Source organism: Hyposmocoma kahamanoa, unplaced genomic scaffold (assembly GCF_003589595.1).
Source record: "Hyposmocoma kahamanoa isolate Upper Pololo Valley unplaced genomic scaffold, ASM358959v1 117, whole genome shotgun sequence".
NCBI classification, from domain to species: domain Eukaryota; kingdom Metazoa; phylum Arthropoda; class Insecta; order Lepidoptera; family Cosmopterigidae; genus Hyposmocoma; species Hyposmocoma kahamanoa.
The window spans coordinates 1,399,840-1,419,202 of record NW_020653397.1 but is presented as its reverse complement, the minus strand read 5'-3'; the positions used below and the strand labels follow the sequence as shown (position 1 = coordinate 1,419,202).

The 19,363-nt window shown below is 37.8% G+C and overlaps 1 protein-coding gene across 1 annotated transcript in view; it reads left to right on the top strand.

Annotated features, from left to right (window-relative positions):
- The window catches only part of LOC113239910 (nuclear export mediator factor NEMF), a 108,175-nt gene that overhangs the window by 56,018 nt on the left and 32,794 nt on the right, over nt 1-19,363 (top strand). The window contains exons 2-11 of the mRNA XM_026477072.1: nt 49-231; nt 1,336-1,538; nt 2,683-2,878; nt 3,801-3,982; nt 5,990-6,161; nt 8,596-8,713; nt 9,392-9,660; nt 13,261-13,524; nt 15,346-15,501; nt 18,862-19,041. Of these exons, the coding sequence (XP_026332857.1) occupies nt 49-231; nt 1,336-1,538; nt 2,683-2,878; nt 3,801-3,982; nt 5,990-6,161; nt 8,596-8,713; nt 9,392-9,660; nt 13,261-13,524; nt 15,346-15,501; nt 18,862-19,041 (1,923 nt within the window). The remainder of the gene's footprint in view (nt 1-48; nt 232-1,335; nt 1,539-2,682; nt 2,879-3,800; nt 3,983-5,989; nt 6,162-8,595; nt 8,714-9,391; nt 9,661-13,260; nt 13,525-15,345; nt 15,502-18,861; nt 19,042-19,363) is intronic.

Sequence of the window (19,363 nt, the reverse complement as noted above, 5' to 3'; positions counted from 1 at the left end):
CGGTCAATACCGTCGTATTTTTACAAACTTACAACGTGTACCTTACAGACAGTTCAAATCGAAAGAGAAGCAATGAAGAAACTCCAGAACGTCCGGAAGGATCACGAAAAGCGATTGACTGAATTGGAGAAGGCCCAGATCGAGGATAAGAAAGCAGCCGAGATGATCACCAGGAACGAACAACTGGTCGAACAATGTAGGATGGCAATACAGTCCGCTATTGCTAACCAGGTGAGCTAGCACTTTCAACGACGTATAGATGGCGTTACGATGTTACGAATTTATAACATAATTTGGTATTGAGTTTCTCACCAATGTTCTGGGCTCTGTTTTTGATTGTAGTTGTCGTTAATTAAATTTTTCGGGTAAGGTCTTAAGTTAAAATAATGTTGTACTAGTCAAGACTGTTTACAACTACATAATTTTAATTTGTCAGACATTTCAAACCCTTCAGGGGTTAATAGAATGTAATAATTTTTATGAAAAAATTGAACCGACTTCAAACTTTGCTTATATGTATGTGTCTATGATAAGTGGCTCATATCCTCCTAAATCAAGGTATTATATCACGGAAACGACATGAGCACAAATTCTCGAAGATTACTTGTTTTCTCGATTCCCCAGTAGGTAACTTTGATACCTATTATCATAGTATTATTTTATGTATTAACAAGCTTTCTTTTAATAGTCGATCACTTTGAAAATAATATATAATAAAATTGAGGATGCACACTGATTAGTATACGGTGTGAAAAAAATTGTCACTATAGAAAAAAACACAAACTTCGAAATTTTACAAGAAAACCGCTGTATTTAATAGGCTGTATTTAAACTTTACATATATTAATTTTTTTTATATCAACCGAATTAAATAGAACATGTATAGTTTATGACCATTGACTTACAATTATATGGACGTCGGGTCCGCGCTAAAAAGTGTCCGAACTTATAGGGCGTTAAAATCGTATACAGAGCGTCATTAACGCTTTAGTCTTCGTTTGTTCGACAGACAGCGAAGCAAGCAAAATTAGACAGTACTGCGATGACATTACAATTTAAATTCAACGTTTAGCTTTTTCATATTCCTTTACATGTCACTACGTTTAAATACGTTGACATGGGACATTTTCGTGGTTTTTGTATTAGACCCGTCGTCCATTTATTTGTAAGTCAATGTATATGACATACATCTTTCAAATGGTTTTAATTACATCTGTAAAAAAATAAATTCTGAAACAAAAGCCAGTGTCAAAAAGTTTAAAGCGCATTTTTTTCAAAATTGTCATTATATTGGTTGTCACGTTATTGCATATCAGCGTCCATATAACCTTACAGATGTCCTGGGACGATATAAAGCTCCTCGTACAAACAGCTCAAGACAACAAAGACCCAATAGCCTCGTGCATAAAGCAGATGAAACTGAACAAAAACCACATCACGTTGCTACTAACTGACCCTTACGAGGACAGCGACGAAGAGCTGAAACCCATGCTGGTGGATATTGATTTGTCGCTGACTGCCTTCGCTAATGCCAGGAAGTGAGTTTGACCCGTTATTATATTTAGTAGCAGTAGAGTTCCTTGTTTTTGTCGGTTTTGAAGGGAAAGGGTGCTGGTGAAATTACAGGCACATGAGGCTTGTCAACTTATGTCTCAAGGTGACGGGCGCAGTGGCAGTGCCCCTCAGATCTTTGAAATTTAAAGCTCTGAGTGGCACTGCAACTGTTATGGACAGGCGTGTAGCTTACCAGCAGGCGTACGACTTGTTCGTCCCGTCACTTGATGTTATAAATTTTTTTTTGTTATATTCGTCTGTATTTTTTTAAGATGGAGTAAAATGACTGCAGTCGATAAATATTCCATCGGCTATCGATTGAATGTCGATTACGCTGATGCAATAAAAAGTCGACCTTGTATAATTTAGATCATCATCGACCCTTTTATTCGTTTTGGGCACAAGTTCACTTGGATTGTGTATTTTTGTAAGTTCATACAAACACAAAATTTTTAATTATAATTGTTAAAAATACAAAGAGTAGACATATTTTAATGCATATGAAATATGAATAAAAATTGATGTCGAAACTACTAGAAAAAGAAGGCAACAGCGCAATTAGTGGTCATTAGAATGTAGTAACATTCACAGTTCGTCTGAAATGTCTATTTTTGGCAAAATGTTACCTTCTTTCACAATCTATCGATAAAACTGTCGACACCAGCTACATGACTATTTAAAATTTTACTAAAACTGGCAACCCTGCAAATGTCATTTTACTCCGTCTTCAAAAAGGACATGTTAATAAAAATAGAAGCGTTGATTACGTTTTTACTGCGCGTGATCAGTGAAGGCTAAGTCATGCAAAATAGCTGCGCTTGAGTTGAATATTTTTTCATTCAATTCATTTTTCCACCCTAGTAATTTAGTCGAAATATTAGGTACTAAAAACATATATATACTTTGTAGTAGAACGATTTTTTCTATAGTTATTTATGATGAACTGAATGAATTAGATACAGAAATGAAAATGTGTAATTACGAAAAGCTCATCATAGGTGTTGGTTATGTTTAGACAATAGATGTAGAGGAGACTGTCTGCTCTTTACGGGATTCGTTGATGGTCTATTGAGCGCCATCTTGTGTCAACTTGTAGATCTATAGTTCAGGTTCATCAAAAACTTTCAGATACTACGACCAAAAACGCAACGCAGCGAAAAAACAGCAAAAGACCCTAAGTTCATCAGACAAAGCGCTAAAAAGCGCCGAACGAAAGACGAAACAGACGCTGAAGGAAGCTAACACTATCAGCAACATCACCAAAGCTAGAAAAACTTATTGGTTCGAAAAATTCTTCTGGTTTATATCATCGGATAATTATTTGGTAAGTTTTTATCATGAACTGCATAAGTATGAAAGGGTTGTAACCCTAACTAGCCGTGAACAGGTTCACGGCAATGAAACGGGAATCTTCCGGTCCACAAAATTTATTAAAGACGTAAAGTTTAAAGAAAGGGCCCTAAATGGGCCGAGTAACTGAATTACAGATATAGGTACACGAAGGCTGTAGACTTATAAATTATTACACATCATTGACTTACAAATAAATGGACGACGGGTCTAATACAAAAACCACGAAAAAAATGTCCCAAGTCAACCTATTCAAAATTTAAATTGTAATGTCATCGCAGTATCGCGCTGTCAGTCGAACAAAGAATGAATGAAGTCTAAAGCGGAGTTTGGCGCTCTGTATACGATTTTAGCGCCTTACAAGTGCGGACACTTTTTAGCGCGGACCCGACGTCCATATAATTGTAAGTCAATGTTACACATGATTTAGCTTATTTAATGATTATAACCGTAGTAAAGAACCAGAATTAGCGATTATTCGCGATGGAATTTGGAACAGCTCCGACTGTTGTGGCGGTCGAGCTGGGAGTGACCGTGGTACGAAAACATAATGAGAAAGTAAAGGAAGATGGAACAATTCTAAAATTTAAATACGTGTAAAATAAAAAATGATAGGATACAAGCGGAGAGAGGCGATACAAAGAGGTGAGATGGCGGTGTAAGGAGGTCACACCGTCACAAGTACAACCTTTAGTACCATAATTTCACCCTTATGTTTTATTCTTCCTATTGTTTTATTCACTATATAAATTATAATTATTATAATTATATATTATTATGTAAGCCATACAAATATTTCTCCCGTCCCGGGAATCGAACCCGCGACCTGTGGGTCGCAGTCCAGCATGGTAACCGTTAGGCCACAGAGGCAGTTAAAGTATATCTAATTGCCACAGGTAATAGCGGGTCGCGATCAGCAGCAAAACGAGCTACTCGTAAAACGGTACATGCGGGCGACAGACATCTACGTGCACGCTGAAGTAACAGGCGCGTCCTCTGTCATCGTTAAGAACCCTAGTGGTGGGCCAATCCCGCCCAAAACTCTCGCCGAAGCTGGGCAGGCCGCGGTGTCCTACAGGTATGTTATGACAGCCTGGTATGCTGTCACACTTCGATTATAATGTACACATGTATTACAAATGTATGCCAGTGTAACTACAACTGAGTCAAAGATTATGGAACATCATGATGTTTTTACTACCTTTTCTTCTTCCTGTACTTATCCCACGCCAGGTGGAGTCGGCACAACCAGTATTTTTCTTTCACTCTCCTCTATCAACCGTCATTTTCACACTCACACCTTTCACACGATCCATTTATTTTTTCTTTGGCCTTCCGGTCCCCTTATATCCCTCCACATTCATACCTAATACTCTTCACATGACATTCTTCCCTCCGCATGACATCTCCATACCACTTTTCCGTCACTGGCGCCACTTTCAAACTTCCCCTGATATGATTGTTAATACAAAGATCGAACACTCAGAAAAAATTCATTTGATCCGGCCTGATTCGAACCGACGTTTTTTAGCATACCGTGCCCGACGTTATTAGCCGTCGCGCCATCTATGAGAAATCTTAAGTATTTCGTCACCCAGTTAGACCTTTACAGCTATATTTCGTTTCAATCCATTTTGAACAACAAGTAAACAAGCAAGTCACTGACCCGACCATAGACGGTTTAGTGATGGCCAATTGTAACGCTAACTACAAATCGATTAATTATTGAATTAATCGATTTGTTAAATTGAGTGACACTAGCGGTTTTCCTTACATAACCATATTTAAAATTTCAATTTAAATTCTCCTTCAAATTCTTACACTTAGATACTCGTTCGATTGCGATTGAAATGTTCGATTTAATAATCGAACACTAAACTTTAATTGATTGAACCGAATGTTTTTTTTCGAACAGCACTATGCAACCATAGGCAAGTCATAGAAATATAAATGAATAATAACTTCACTTTTGAACTACCATTTTTCAAATAGAAAGTTTATACATTATAGCATAGCTCAAGTTAACTGGTCGATTTGAAGTGAAACAATCGACGACACCCGTCAATCGTTTCGAACTCGAGCTGGCCAATCGGAGCGCAGTTGTCACAGTAATGATATGGTAGAATAGTTTTCAAACAAATGAAATGAAATTTCGTCTCTATTTCTGGTTATATACTCGATGGCTCATTCTTTATCTCATCCTTTCTCGTCGCTCCACTCATCTGTCTCAACATTTGTTTTACTACAAGGATATTTAGTACCCATTGGCACACCAGATGTCGCGGCGAGTACCAAATAACCACTTTTGTAACTAATTTGTTTTACATTCGCCGAAGCTTATCTAATTTCTAGTAAATGAGCTTTTTGTATTGGCTGTTTAAACCGGATTTTTATTTGTCGTTGCGCCAAACGAGAAACTTATGAATTTACTCAGCCAGATACCTTAACAGCTACTAGAAACTGACGAGAGATGTCGCTGTGTTAATTGCTATACTTATGTATTGCATATCATGATGTTCTATCATAATTTTTAACCGACTTCAAAAAAAGGAGGAGGTTCTCAATTCGACTGTATGTTTTTTTTGTATGTATGTTACGCGATAACACCGGTATTTGTGAACCGATTTTCATGATTCTTTTTTTGTTGGAAAGAGGGTACCTCCATAGTGGTCCCATTTCATTTTAAAGACAATTATCCACCTCTAAGGGTGGCTGATCACGTATGAACATTAATTTTTATAAATAGCGCCTAAATTTTACTATAAGGAGCAATTATTTTAATGGTTGGTTTTGCTATTCTCCTATTCAAGGCATTTTTCTCTCAATATACTTTGAGCAGTGAGAACCGATTTTTATTATCTCCAGTGTCAAGTCCTGTATAGTGGCGAACTAGGAGATATTTCAATAAAACTTGGCAAATAGATGTAATTCCACGTACCTTTGAGGTTCGTTTTTTAGTACTCTGTACTGAGATTATCGTATGTTTCTTTTGTAAATATACTCCCCTGGTTTATTTGTGTTTTATTATTAATTTGCATTTTCTTTATTTTATTGGATGTCATAAATTACAATAAATTACTTCTAGTGTGGCCTGGGAAGCAAAAGTACTAACCCGTGCGTGGTGGGTTCACGCTCACCAGGTGTCGAAGTCGGCACCCTCTGGGGAATATCTCTCTACTGGCTCGTTCATGATTCGTGGCAAGAAGAACTATTTGGTACCTGAACAACTGCATTTCGGATTCAGCTTTTTGTTTAGGGTAAGACAGTTAATAAGTTAATCCATTATATTATAATAATAATAATATTAACGTTTATTGCAAAACATGTTGTTACATAATAGTTCTTATAGTAGTTTACATGTACCCTGTACATGTACAAACATGTACCCTGCAAGGGCGTAGCAATGTCAATTTTTTAAATACACATTTTGATTACCATTAATTAAAATATCATTATAATGATAATTAAATCTAAAAAAAAAAAATTGTTTCTGAAAAGTCAATGAATTAATTGAAAATGAAGGTCAAATTGAAGTTTAAAGTATTTAAAAAAAAATAATAATCGTCAAATTATTCTAGAATTATATAATAATAGTCATAACATTTGTCATTTTATTAAATTACATAATTATGTCACATTTTTTATAAATATAGTTAACATATCAAAATTCCTTTTTTATGACGTTATGAACAATTTTCCTTGTCATTAAAAAAATCTTGCAATGAATAGTAGCATTTTTGAGACAGATGTTTACTAAGTTCATTTTTAAACATTTTTATTATGAGCTAAACTATTTGTTGCCTTCTTCAAATCTTCATTAAAGAAATTTGTATTATTTACTCAGGTGTCTAACAGCACTGGCAGTCGTGCTGTGCCTTCATGCCATTTTACTACAGACATTAATATTTTCTTTGATTTTTTTTTATAAATAATAACATCAAGTGACGGGACGAACAAGTCGTGCGTCTGATGGTTAGCTACATGCCTGTCCATAACAGGTGCAGTGCCACTCAGAGCTTTAAATCGCAAAGATCTGAGGGGGATCACCTTGAGACATAAGTTGACAAGTCTCATGTGCCTGTAATTTCACCAACACCCTTACCCTGCGAGACCGGAACGCAGTAATGCTAACATTACTGCTTGGCGGTACTTCCCTGGACGAACTCTTTCACATGGGGCTATACTGGTTCTAAATATCCCTACCACAAATATGTGAGAACACAAAACACGCACAATCAGTTTTGTATACCTATTCTATACGTACACCCAGTTTTACTGCTTGCATTTTTACTTTTTTTATTTTGATTTGCATTTAATTTTGATTTACGCCTTGTTAAATTCAAATTCATATATCTTTATTTCGGAATATTCATCCACAGAAGTTAGTAACAAAGCACTTATAAATAGAGTTAGTACTACTAATTATAGTACTAGTAATTTTTTCTAAAACTAATATGCAACCGGGACCAGTGCTCATGAAAAGAACCCTGAACCCTGTTTGCAATTATATTCAGAAGGCTGTTGTCGCTGCCACGAACACTATGCACCAGTGAAGCCTTTTTCGCATGATAGCTGCAAAGCCATCGACCTTAGCTATGGCGAACATTCCCGATGCACTGCAAAATCGTGGCAGCTTCAACAACATCCTGAATGTGTTATTGTACAAAATTCGTAGGGCGTTAAGAGATTGTACGGTTAAGTTGACCCAGAGACTGCAAGTATAAAAAGACTGGCAATATGCCTTGAATAGTACAATCTTTACATCATCACTACACCTCGCGAACCTACGGGCCAACATGTTGCCTCTTAATGCCAGCGCCCTACGCTCCCTTTCTATCTCTAAATCGTCTTTTAAAGGTTCAGAGACCCAGTGCCCCAGATATTTAAATGCAGTGACTCCTATAAGTGGAGTCTAGGAGTCTATTGTTTTTTTTTTTTAATTTTATTTACTTGGCCGAAGCGACATCATCCTTATTATTTATTCGGCTTCACTGAAAACCACCGTAACGAGGTGGTTTCACACGTCTTGCTACAAAAAACTGAGTGGAGATCATTTTGGTAACTTTTAAATGTGATTCTTTTATTTTGTATTTTATACTAAGGGTATTTTATTTTTTGTTATCACTCTGTCATATATATTTTGTCATAAGGTTACCAAATAAAATTTTCATTCTTTCTTCTTTTTAGACACTTTCAAGGATTTAGAAAGTTCTTACCGCAGTATGAGTTCCTAATTCTAGCAACTACTTGTTACGCAAGCCCTAATGCACGGGGCGCAAGCTTCCGTTTCGCAAGTGCATTGACCTGATGTTATAGTTGTTCGCAAATCTGGATACATAACGAATGCTTCCTTATCAATTTGTACACTATAGTAGCAGTAGAGCTACTTGTGAAAATTTTCGTCCAGGGAAGTACTGCCACCTTACTTTCCTATTTCTGCCGCCAAGCAGTAATGTGAGCATTACTGCGTTCCGGTTTGGAGTAAGGGTGCTGGTCAAATTACAAGCACATGGGACTTGACAACTTTTGTCTCAGGGTGACGGGCGCAGTGGCAACGCCCTTAAGATATTTGCGATTTAAAGTTACGAATGACACCGCAACTGTTATGGACAGGCGTGTCGCTTAACACCAGGCGCACGACTTGTTCGCCTCGCCACTTGGTATTATAAATAAATAATAATATGTCGACAGCTGGAGGACAGTTGTATCGAACGGCACCGCGACGAACGTAAGGCCATCGTGGCTGACGACGCCTCGGACGTCACTTCTGTTCAAGAGGACGAGCAGGAGATTATTGTTTCCGATGACGGTAAATACCCTACCTTACCCTAGCAGCCGGGACCCTTGACGAATCCTTGGTATATGATTCTTTGACCGAGAGTCGCAACATCTCTTGATAATGCCTCGTAGACAGACGAAACGTGTGTCAAATATATTCAGAATCTTTATTTCAAATATATTTATTTAATAATCTTTATTTCATAAGTAAGCAAAAAAAAGCACACTTGAAATAGTCGTATTGATTAAACTCTGCTGCTCATTCTCAAGGCAAATTCTCTTGAGCAAGAATGAGCAAGAAACTCGAGGTGTTGTTCTTTGTAAATAAACATTTGTACACATTTACCATTTACAATATTTATTTCAAACGTCTCAGGTCGAGACTACCTGCAAGAGCTAAACTATCACGGATCTTTGTTATCCAAATACTCGGAAGCTGTATAATAAATCATTTTTAGCATAAAGTTTTTGTTTCACTATATTTTTAAACCTCGTGAATGACAAGTGTCAAAGTTGTCATATTATAACTGCCTCTGTGGCCGAACGGTTACCATGCCGGACTATCACGCAGAGGTCACAGGTTCGATTCCCGGGCCGGGAGAAATATTTGTGGTTGTCTATGTGTGTGCATGGCACCCGCGATATAGGGTTTCTCTAATGCGGGGTTATGTTGAGCGTGTGCGTTATTATTCTTTTTTTTTTAATTCAGATGAACAATCAGACAAAGAAGACACAAAAACAGACAAACTAGACACGATAACAGAGGAATCAAATACCACCGATAACAAAGAACAGAAAAACCACAAAACAGAATCGGAAAACAAGGATACCAAAGAAGGGAACAGAACAGAAACAGAGATCACTGATCAACAGGATGATGAAGAAGGTAATGACGACGAGACGGCTAAGATTGAAGAGGAAAGTCTGTCGGAAAGCGAAGATAGTTCGTCGGAATTTTTTCCTGACACACATATTAAGGTATATATATTTCTTTTTATTCTTGGCTTTTCGCGGTTTACATTACAGTCGTCACTATCCATCTATCTTTTATTATTGTACAATAACTCTTATATATACAGGGTTATTTTGAAAATACTAGCAACCTCACAGGACCATGTTACTAACATCTTAAACAACAATTTTGTTCTACGACTTTTTACGAAACATAATAAATTTATCAAAAATAAGCTTTTAACTGCCGGATCGAGTGTTCGATCTTTCTATTAATAATTTAACTGCCTCCGTGGCCGAACGGTTACCATGCCGGACTGCCACGCAGAGGTCCCAGGTTCGATTCCCGGGCCGGGAGAAATAGTTGTATGGCGTACATTTATTTCTCTCGTGAGTTTGGGTGTAATTTGTGGTTGTCTATGTGCGTGTCCATGGCACCCGCGACACAGGGTTCCCCTAGTGCGGTGCTATGTTGAGTGTGTTGAGTGTGTGAATAATTATAACATGCTAGTGGAGGAATTCACAAAAAATCGAGGCAAAAAAACAGCATCAAGTATATAACCGGAAGTAGAGACGAAATGACATTTAATTTGTTTGAAAACTATTCTGCCATATCATTACGATGGTAACTGCGCTCCGATTGGCCAGCCCTCGAAACAATTTACGGGTGTCGTCAATTGTTTCACTTCAAGCCGACCAATTTAACTAGCTTTGCTATAATTTACAAAAATTGAAATATTAAATATTTAATTATCAATGAAATGTGATTCCATTTGTTTTGTAATTAGATGTTTTGTTGTTTTTCCCACACCACCGAACGGAACAGCCACCCATTGTTACAGATATTATCTTTATTACAACAAATACTATATTTTTGGAAGATACGGAGCTCCAAAATCTCGATCATCGCAGAAAAGTAGCCTGCTTGTCGGTTTTCTATCGGATACATTTCGGGGAGTGTGCGCAGGAACTTTTCAATTTGGTTCCGCCCTCACCGTTCCTCCTTCGGTCGACTAGAAGGTCCGGAGCACTCCATTCTTATGTCGTTGATATTCCACCTATTCGCACTAAGCGCTTTGCTTCCTCCTTTCTGATGCGTACGGCAAAGGAATGGAATGCTCTACCGGCATCGTATTTCCCGAAAAGTACAATTTGGGGCTATTCAAGGCTAGAGTGAATAGGCATTTTTTAGGCAAACGCGTCCCATCGTCGGTCACATCGTCGCTTAACATCAGGTGAGATTGTGGCCAAGCGTGTGTCTATTATATATTTAAAAAAAAAAAACGGAGATGTGCACACAGGTCAGTCGTTGACGCTGCACTATTTCAGCTTTCTAATTTATGATTTCAGCGCAAATGAGAGTTGATATTTAAAAGTCGTATAAGGCCCATTTGCCTGATGAGGTGCCAGGGATCGATGGCCCTTATTTCGTCTCTTTTTCTAGTTATATACTTGATCGATTATATACTCGGTGGTGAAACTTTCTGACATTCAATAAAAATGGAATATTTTTTAAAATTTTTGTTGTACTAGATCTGCATTTGCTAGAATAAGTTCAACCGTGCAAGAGTCCTCCCCGACGACATCCACCCCCGTCCTGCACAGAGTCATTACCGTTTAGAGCGATCTATTTAAATCTATTTATTTTTATATGAAAGTAAAATCTGATAAGTTATTAAAATTCATGGAACAAATGCATTGACTTACAATTATATGGACGTCGGGTCCGCGCTAAAAAGTGTCCGAACTTATAGGGCGTTAAAATCGTATACAGAGCGTCATTCACGCTGTAGTCTTCGTTTGTTCGACTGACAGCGAAGCAAGCAAAATTAGACAGTACTGCGATGACATTACAATTTAAATTCAACGTTTTAGCTTTTTCATATTCCTTTACATGTCTCATGTCATGTTTACGTTTAAATAGGTTTACTTGGGACATTTTTTTCGTGGTTTTTGTATTAGACCCGTCGTCCATTTATTTGTAAGTCAATGAACAAATGTTGTTATGATGTTATAATCTATTCCTGGGAGGTTGAGGTTGTTAGTATGTTAAAAATAACCCTTTATTCTAATCTATCTAGGTTTATTTTAGAAAATTGTGTTTTGTATTTATCCAATGCAACAATCAAACACAGAGTCTATGACTGTAGATATAGAATCTTGATCTTCAGCTTAACTGAGTCAGTTCCTGAGGTAGCTGGCGGTGCGGGGAGAGTGGCATTTTACGTGTCAGTTATGTCGTGCTGCACTCGGGATAATTTCAACAAGATTTTTCTGACGATATTCATTAACAAGTTGATTAACTTACTTACTTACTCCGCTGGCTCAGAGACACAAAATGTGTCGCGGCCCCCGAAACGAGATGACGCCACTTTCTTCGGTCTTGTGCAATCTCTCGCCAGTTGATGGCTTGTAATTCTTGATTAAGAAAAGTGTTTTCTATTATTAAAAAATAATCCAATAATACTTATTATAATACTTTCATCTCACCTGATCGAAAGTCGACGATGGAGTGTGCACACCTAAATAATGCCTATTCACTCTCGCCTTTATACAAGCCAAGTTATACAGTTTAGGGAACAATAATAAATAAATAAATATTGACGCACACACTCAACATAGCCCCACACTAGGGAAACCCTGTGTCGCGGGTGCCATGGACACACACATAGACAACCACAAATTACACCCAAACTCACGAGAGAAATAAATGTAGGCCATACAAATATTTATCCCGGCCCGGGAATCGAAGCCGGGGACCTCTGCGTAGCAGTCCGGTATGGTAACCGTTCGGCCACGGAGGCAGTTAAACAAGTCTGCAGGCAGGGAATTCCACTCCATATCCGTTCGCCATATATAAATGTGAAAGCGAAACCACTTAGGGTAAACACTTAGGGTCCACTAAAAATAAGCGTCACAGCCTTTTCCCGGTGGTGACATTAGCTAAGTGGATCCTTTTACATACACCACAGCCGCACACATGACATCTACTCAGTACACAATAATGTTGACTATCTTTGTGGTAATTTCATTACAAGATTTTTTTTATTCTATTTTATGTTTGTTTTAATTTAGCTTTATCTTTTTTTTATTTCTTACTGTGTATTATTGTGTTGTGGCGTTATGTAATAAATGGTTTCTATTCTATTCTAAACGCTTCGTGGGAAGCCTTAGGGGTGGAACCCCCAGCCTACGCCTAGTCCCTCGATGATGTTAAGGGGAAGGCGGAATTAAGTAGTGCAATTCCCTCGCACACTCTCCGTGATATATACTGTAGAAAACCGATAAGCAGATAAACTTTACGGCGGTGTCAAATAGCTTGTCTATTCATTTCAATTAATGAAATACTTTTTTTTTATTATTGTTTCACATAACAACAATTGACCACTTCTACTTGGTAGGATTCTTTTTTCAATCAACTTGCTGTTGAATATCGCCGAATACCAACGGATCAAATCGAAGAGTTTTTTTTTTAGTGTTCCATCTTTGTAATTATTTAAATAATTACCATCATCGTGCTAGGTGATATGTGCATGATAGGTGCATAGGTGATGGTGATTCACCTTACACGCATCCACTGTTGGACATAAGCCTCCCTTAATAATTATAATTATCATAATTGTTCAGGTTGACCACGGCACCGGACAGGTGACAATGGAGTCCAAAACGCGTACAATTTCTGAAATGTCAGACAGGAGTGACGACATAATGCCTTCATTCCCGTCTCTCCCAAAAAAAGGAGGCAAGAAACCGAACAAAAACGAAAAGAAGCAGGAAGAAAAAAAGGAGCCGCTGAGCAAAAGAGGACAGAAGGGGAAAATGAAGAAGATTAAGGAGAAGTACAAGGACCAAGACGAAGAAGACCGGCTGCAAAGGTTGGAGTTGCTGAAGGTAATAATCATCAATGTTTTCACTGCAATGTAAAAGCTACAAGTTTGAATTAACCCTTGGCAGTGCAGTATTAAATAATTATAACTTTTTAAGCATTGACTTACAATTATATGGACGACGGGTCTAATACAAAAACCACGAAAAAAATGTCCCAAGTCACCCTATTTAAACGTAGTGACATGTAAAGGAACATAAAAAAGCTAAAACGTTGAATTTAAATTGTAATGTCATCGCAGTGCTGTCTAATTTTGCTTGCTTCGCTGTCAGTCGAACAAACGAAGACTAAAGCGTGAATGACGCTCTGTATACGATTTTAACGCCCTATAAGTTCGGACACTTTTTAGCGCGGACCCGACGTCCATATAATTGTAAGTCAATGTTTTTAAGCCTTTTTTTATTAATCGATATAGGACCTATTCGCAAAACGGCTTACTCTTTAAAAAATGTCCTGTTCGTTCGAATGACCTATTCTTGAAACGGCTATTCCTGTTCGTAGAATGGAAAGTGGTTGAATAAACGATTCATTCTCTAATTTGCCAGCCTTCGAGGCGGAATATTTGCTCTAAACATGAGACCACTCTATCTCACAAGTACCTACTCTCTTTCCAAAGAAAAGAATAATTGAAATCAGTTTACACTTACACTTTACAGTACACACAAAAAAAATACTTTTGAATCGAGAACCTCCGCCTTTTTTTTCAAGTCGGTGAAAAAACAAATAATATCCTCCAACAGAGAACCTGATATTGATATCAAAAGTCGACTCTAATGATACCATTTCAGGGTTTACATTAACTTATTAACCAGTGTTATGATGGACTTCATACTGGTTTGTTCTTCATACTAATTATCATATTCAAATTATTAATCTTGGATTTATTGGAAAAAGAAACTCGGAAGCCCTTACCGCAGTACATCCCTCAATAAGTAGTCAGTAGCCATTGACGTACAAATAATGGACGACGGGTCTAATACAAAAACCACGAAAAAAATGTCCCAAGTTAACCTATTTAAACGTAGTGACATGTAAAGCAATATGAAAAAGCTTTTAAATTGTAATCTCATCGCAGTACTGTCTAATTTTGCTTGCTTCGCTGTCAGTCGAACAAACGAAGACTAAAGCGTGAATGACGCTCTGTATACGATTTTAACGCCCTATAAGTTCGGACACTTTTTACCGCGGACCCGACGTCCATATAATTGTAAGTCAATGTTAGTAGCAGTAGTGCTCCTTATAAAAGAGTACGTCCAGGGAAGTACTGCCACCTTACCTATTTCTGCAGCCAAGCAGTAATGTGAGCATTACTGCGTTCCGGTTTAGAAGGGTAAGGGTGCCGGTGAAATAACAGGCACATGGGACTTGTCAACTTATGTCTCAGGGTGACGGTCGCAGTGGTAATGCCCCTCTGATCTTTGCGATTTAAAGCTCTAAATGGCACTGCAACTGTTATGGATAGGCGTGTCGCTTACCACCAGGCGCACGACTTGTTCGCCTCGCCACTTGGTATTAATAAAAAAAATCACATGCTGAGTGCGTGATGTGTTCACCGGGATTGGAACTAAATATCACCGCTTGGAGATTTATCTAAACCTAGTTTAAACGTAAAAAATGTCAATTCCATTTCATTTGTGGTGACGGCACCAACTCAACATCTGTCGACCTTACCGGATACCCACGTTGCGTCACACGTCGTAGACAATACGTGTAAATAATTAATAATTAGAGCTTATATTGTTATGTATGTTAGTATATAATATATGTATTTATGGGTCTATGTATCCTGATTATAAATAAATAAAATAGGAATATGTTGTCCACAGTCAGCACAAGCACTGAATGAAGAAAAGAAAGCTCTCAAAAAGAACGCTGGCAAAGGCACCAAGAGCAAAGGCAATCAAAAGATGCCCAAGATCCCTCAGCCCGCGCCTCTTATCCTTGAAGCAGAGTCTGAGGAGGAAGTCGAACCTGATCAGGAGGTATGTACTTAGCAGGGTGTGATCCTCTTTGGCCGGACCACTAATAAGTACTAGGATGCAGTTGTACAAAGTAATAGATACCTAAAGTCTACTTTCCTAGACATACAACAAAATTCATAGTACCTCGATAGATTACGAAATATTTAACGACGTAAGTAGTCCGGCCGCAAAGTAGTACTCTCACCTTGGATCTAGAAAAACGTGATACACTTTCAAGAAAGCAATATTCCCAAAAAAAGTGCCTAAAGGCTACATTTCATTTTGCAAGTGTAGTGATAATACATTTATTGTATATATACATATGTCATTACATTAGTTTAGAAGTTATTAGATGTAGGTTGTAGTCCGGCTGGGGAATGTACTCTGCAGCGAGTGGACTTGGTGATAGTTAATTTTAATTATGCGTAAATATATTTAAAATAAGTACCATTACTCTACCTCCCATTAATATATTTATTTCTCTCATTAAACTGTCGGTTTGTTTAATATCCTAAACCTTTAGGTATGTGGCGCGGCCAGGGAGTACTCCTTTGTAAACTCCACTCCAGGGAGTACTCCTTTGACAAATTTAGTATCAAAAAGATGTACCTCAGTTGTACTATTTAGTACCTGTGTTTAAAAAAATAGTACCTCAATCAGAATGAAATTATAGTTACATCAAAGCGCTTGTCGCCTTTTGCATCAAAACAAGGAAAGACACTAATATATGAAAAGGCTGTTTGGAAATTTATAAAAAGAAATTACGACAACAAGTGCTTTAATAATTATAACAAACTAGTAGAGTAATTTAACATAAAAATAATAGAATATCAATTCAATAAAAATTTAAAATACAAAGAATAGCGACATCTCTAGCCGGGGTTGATAGCTGTAAAGGTATCTATCTAACTGGGTGACGAAATATCATAGATTTCTTATAGATGGCGCTCCGGCTAAAAAGTCTGGTTTGTTCCGTGGCTTAGTTGGTATAGCGTCTGCCACGATATGCTAGAAGACGTCGGTTCGAATCCGACCGGATCGAAGGAATTTTTTCTGAGTGTTCGATCTTTGTATTAATAATTATAACAAACTAGTGGAGTGATTTCACAAAAAATAATTGAGTATCAATTCAATAAAATTTGGAAAAACAAGTTCTTTACTTTTTTTACTGTTCGTAGGATCACACGTAGCAGGTACTTTGGCTTAGCTAAATGGATATGATTTGTTGCATAGTTATCTTGTACTACATAACATTCCCTTTGTTGCTATAATTGTGGTTTTATCTAGTATCGCTTTTCCCTTTTTTGAGGTATGAACAAACACCAGAAAACATTCGTTATCACTAATTACAGTACTTACCACGATATGATTTCTTTTTACTTTCCCGATATTTACGCGCTCCATGGTCATGTCATGGGTTGACTGGCATAGAACATAAATACACTAATTAATTGGCCAGCGGCAGATGACAGCTTTAAAACAAACAAATCTGTCTACGCCTTTTCGCTATCGACAACGAGATGTTGTAGTAGATTCTCCACTTAGCGAAGTTTATAGAAATTTACTGGTCAAATTTTGAGTAATAAACACGTGTCTTTCTTAACTTGTGAATGCCGATACCATCGATTGTGTCGATGGAGCTATACCACTTTAAAGAAAAAAAAGAAGACCTTCATCTCGATTATATGATGCCATCTAGCGGTCAATAGCTGAACGACTGCGAATTCGAGATGTCTATAGTCTGTCCTTTTTGAAGACAGTGTATTTGAGTAAAATTACAGTTCATTGTGCAAAAGTGTTGCCCGCTTAGGAGCAGCTAGTGATTGCAGTCGATAAATATTATATATATAATAATATTGTCGATAAATAATAGGGGTTAAAGTATGAAATTGCCGAATTGTACTGAAAATCTAAATTGTTTATTTTTTAAATTTTTAACAAATTTATTTCATCAAAATAGTTGCCATTATTATCTATACATTGCTGCCATCTAATGGGAAGGTTATTAGTGCCTTTGCGATAGAACTCCGACGATCTAGACTGCACAAACTGTGTGAAAGCATTTTGTACTGCCTCCTGGGAAGAAAACTTCTTGTCACGTAGATAATTGTCCAAATCACGAAAAAAATGGTAGTCCGTTGGAGCAAGGTCTGGTGAATACGGAGGATGACGAATGGTTTCTAACTGCAGTTCCTGAAGGGTCAAAATGGTTTCTCGTGCTGTGTGAGGTCTCGCGTTGTCGTGGAGCAATAATGGTGAAGATCGATTCATGAGTCGGGGCTGTTTTACTGCTAGTTTTGTCAACATGGTTCGGAGTTCGGCACAATAGACATCTGCCGTTATTGCTTGACCAGATCGGAAAAAACTATAGTGAATAACACCATGCTGAGACCACCAAACAGTTACCATTACCTTTTTATTGGTAAGTTTTGCTTTAGGACATTGTTGTGGCATTTGACCTGGGGTCAGCCATTGCATTTTTCTTTTCCGGTTATCATAAAGAATCCACTTTTCATCACATGTTACAATTCGATCCAATATTCCTTCATTTCTGTACCGGTTCAACAAGGCAACACAAGTTTCAACACGCGTTTCTTTCTGCAGATCAGTCAAATCATGAGGCACCCATTTTTCGTATTTTTTTATTTTATTGATTTGACGCAAGTGAGTCAATATTGTGGGTAAGGTAACGTTAAACCATGCCGCTAATTCCTGGGTAGTTTGACTAGGATCGGCTTCCACTATCTCTCTTAATTCATCGTTATTCACCTGTGTGGGCGGTCTTCCTCGTGACTCGTTCTTTAAGTCGAAATTTCCATCACGAAAGCGTTTAAACCAAAATCGCACGGTGCGTTCATTAGTAGACCCCTCTCCAAACGCAGCATTGATATTGCGGGCTGTTTCTGCCGCGTTAGTTCCGCGTCGGAACTCGTATTCAAAAATCACTCGAATTTTCGCAGTATCCATCTTTCTTGTCTAAATTGAATAACAAAAACAATTGAAAGTCGATATTCAAATGTTTCAAATTTAAAAAAAAAAATCACAGAAACCATTTGAAAAAAGTTTCATTCGAAAACCTTAAACCATGAAGATTCTATGAAAATTCAAAGAACCTATTGCAATAAAACGGCAATTTCATGCTTTAAACCCTAATATTATAAATATCATATTGATATTTTTCCATCCTCTAAGATATTGATACAGCTTTAAGAAAAGACATGGTAACATATTGTATGTCTTTTATATTGTCATTCACTTTTTTCGGACATATGGTAACGCCACATGTAATCGAGATGATGGTAGTCGTCGACAGCGAAAGAGGGTAGACAGATATATCAAAATCTTGTACGCTAAACCTGTAATAAATCTGTATCTGGCCAGATGGAAGCGCAAGGTCCCGATGCAGACACTGAAATGCTGTGCCAGCTTACGGGATGTCCTCTTCCTGAAGACGAGCTGCTGTTCGCAGTTCCCGTCGTCGCACCATACTCCGCGCTACACAACTACAAGTATGTTGATTCTTCTTTAAACTACTTATTAAACCCATGTGTGCACGCCCATGTAATGTTATTTAAAAAGAAACATGTTACACCTGGTTTAGTCTGTCGAAGTCATGTGAGTGAATTTTAATATATCTTCAATATTTGTACGCCACCAAATAAACGAATTATTATTATTAAGAAAAGCTAAAGCGTGAAACACACTGACTGAGGGAGCGGGTCGGGCGCGTGTCGGGTCGGGGGCACGGCGGGTGTAATTCCGAAACGACCCGACACGCGCCTGACGCGCACCCATTCTCTATGTGGTAATGCGGCTTATTTTTATAATACCAAGTAATGGGACGAATAAGTCGTGCGCCTGTTGTTAAGCGACACGCCTGTCC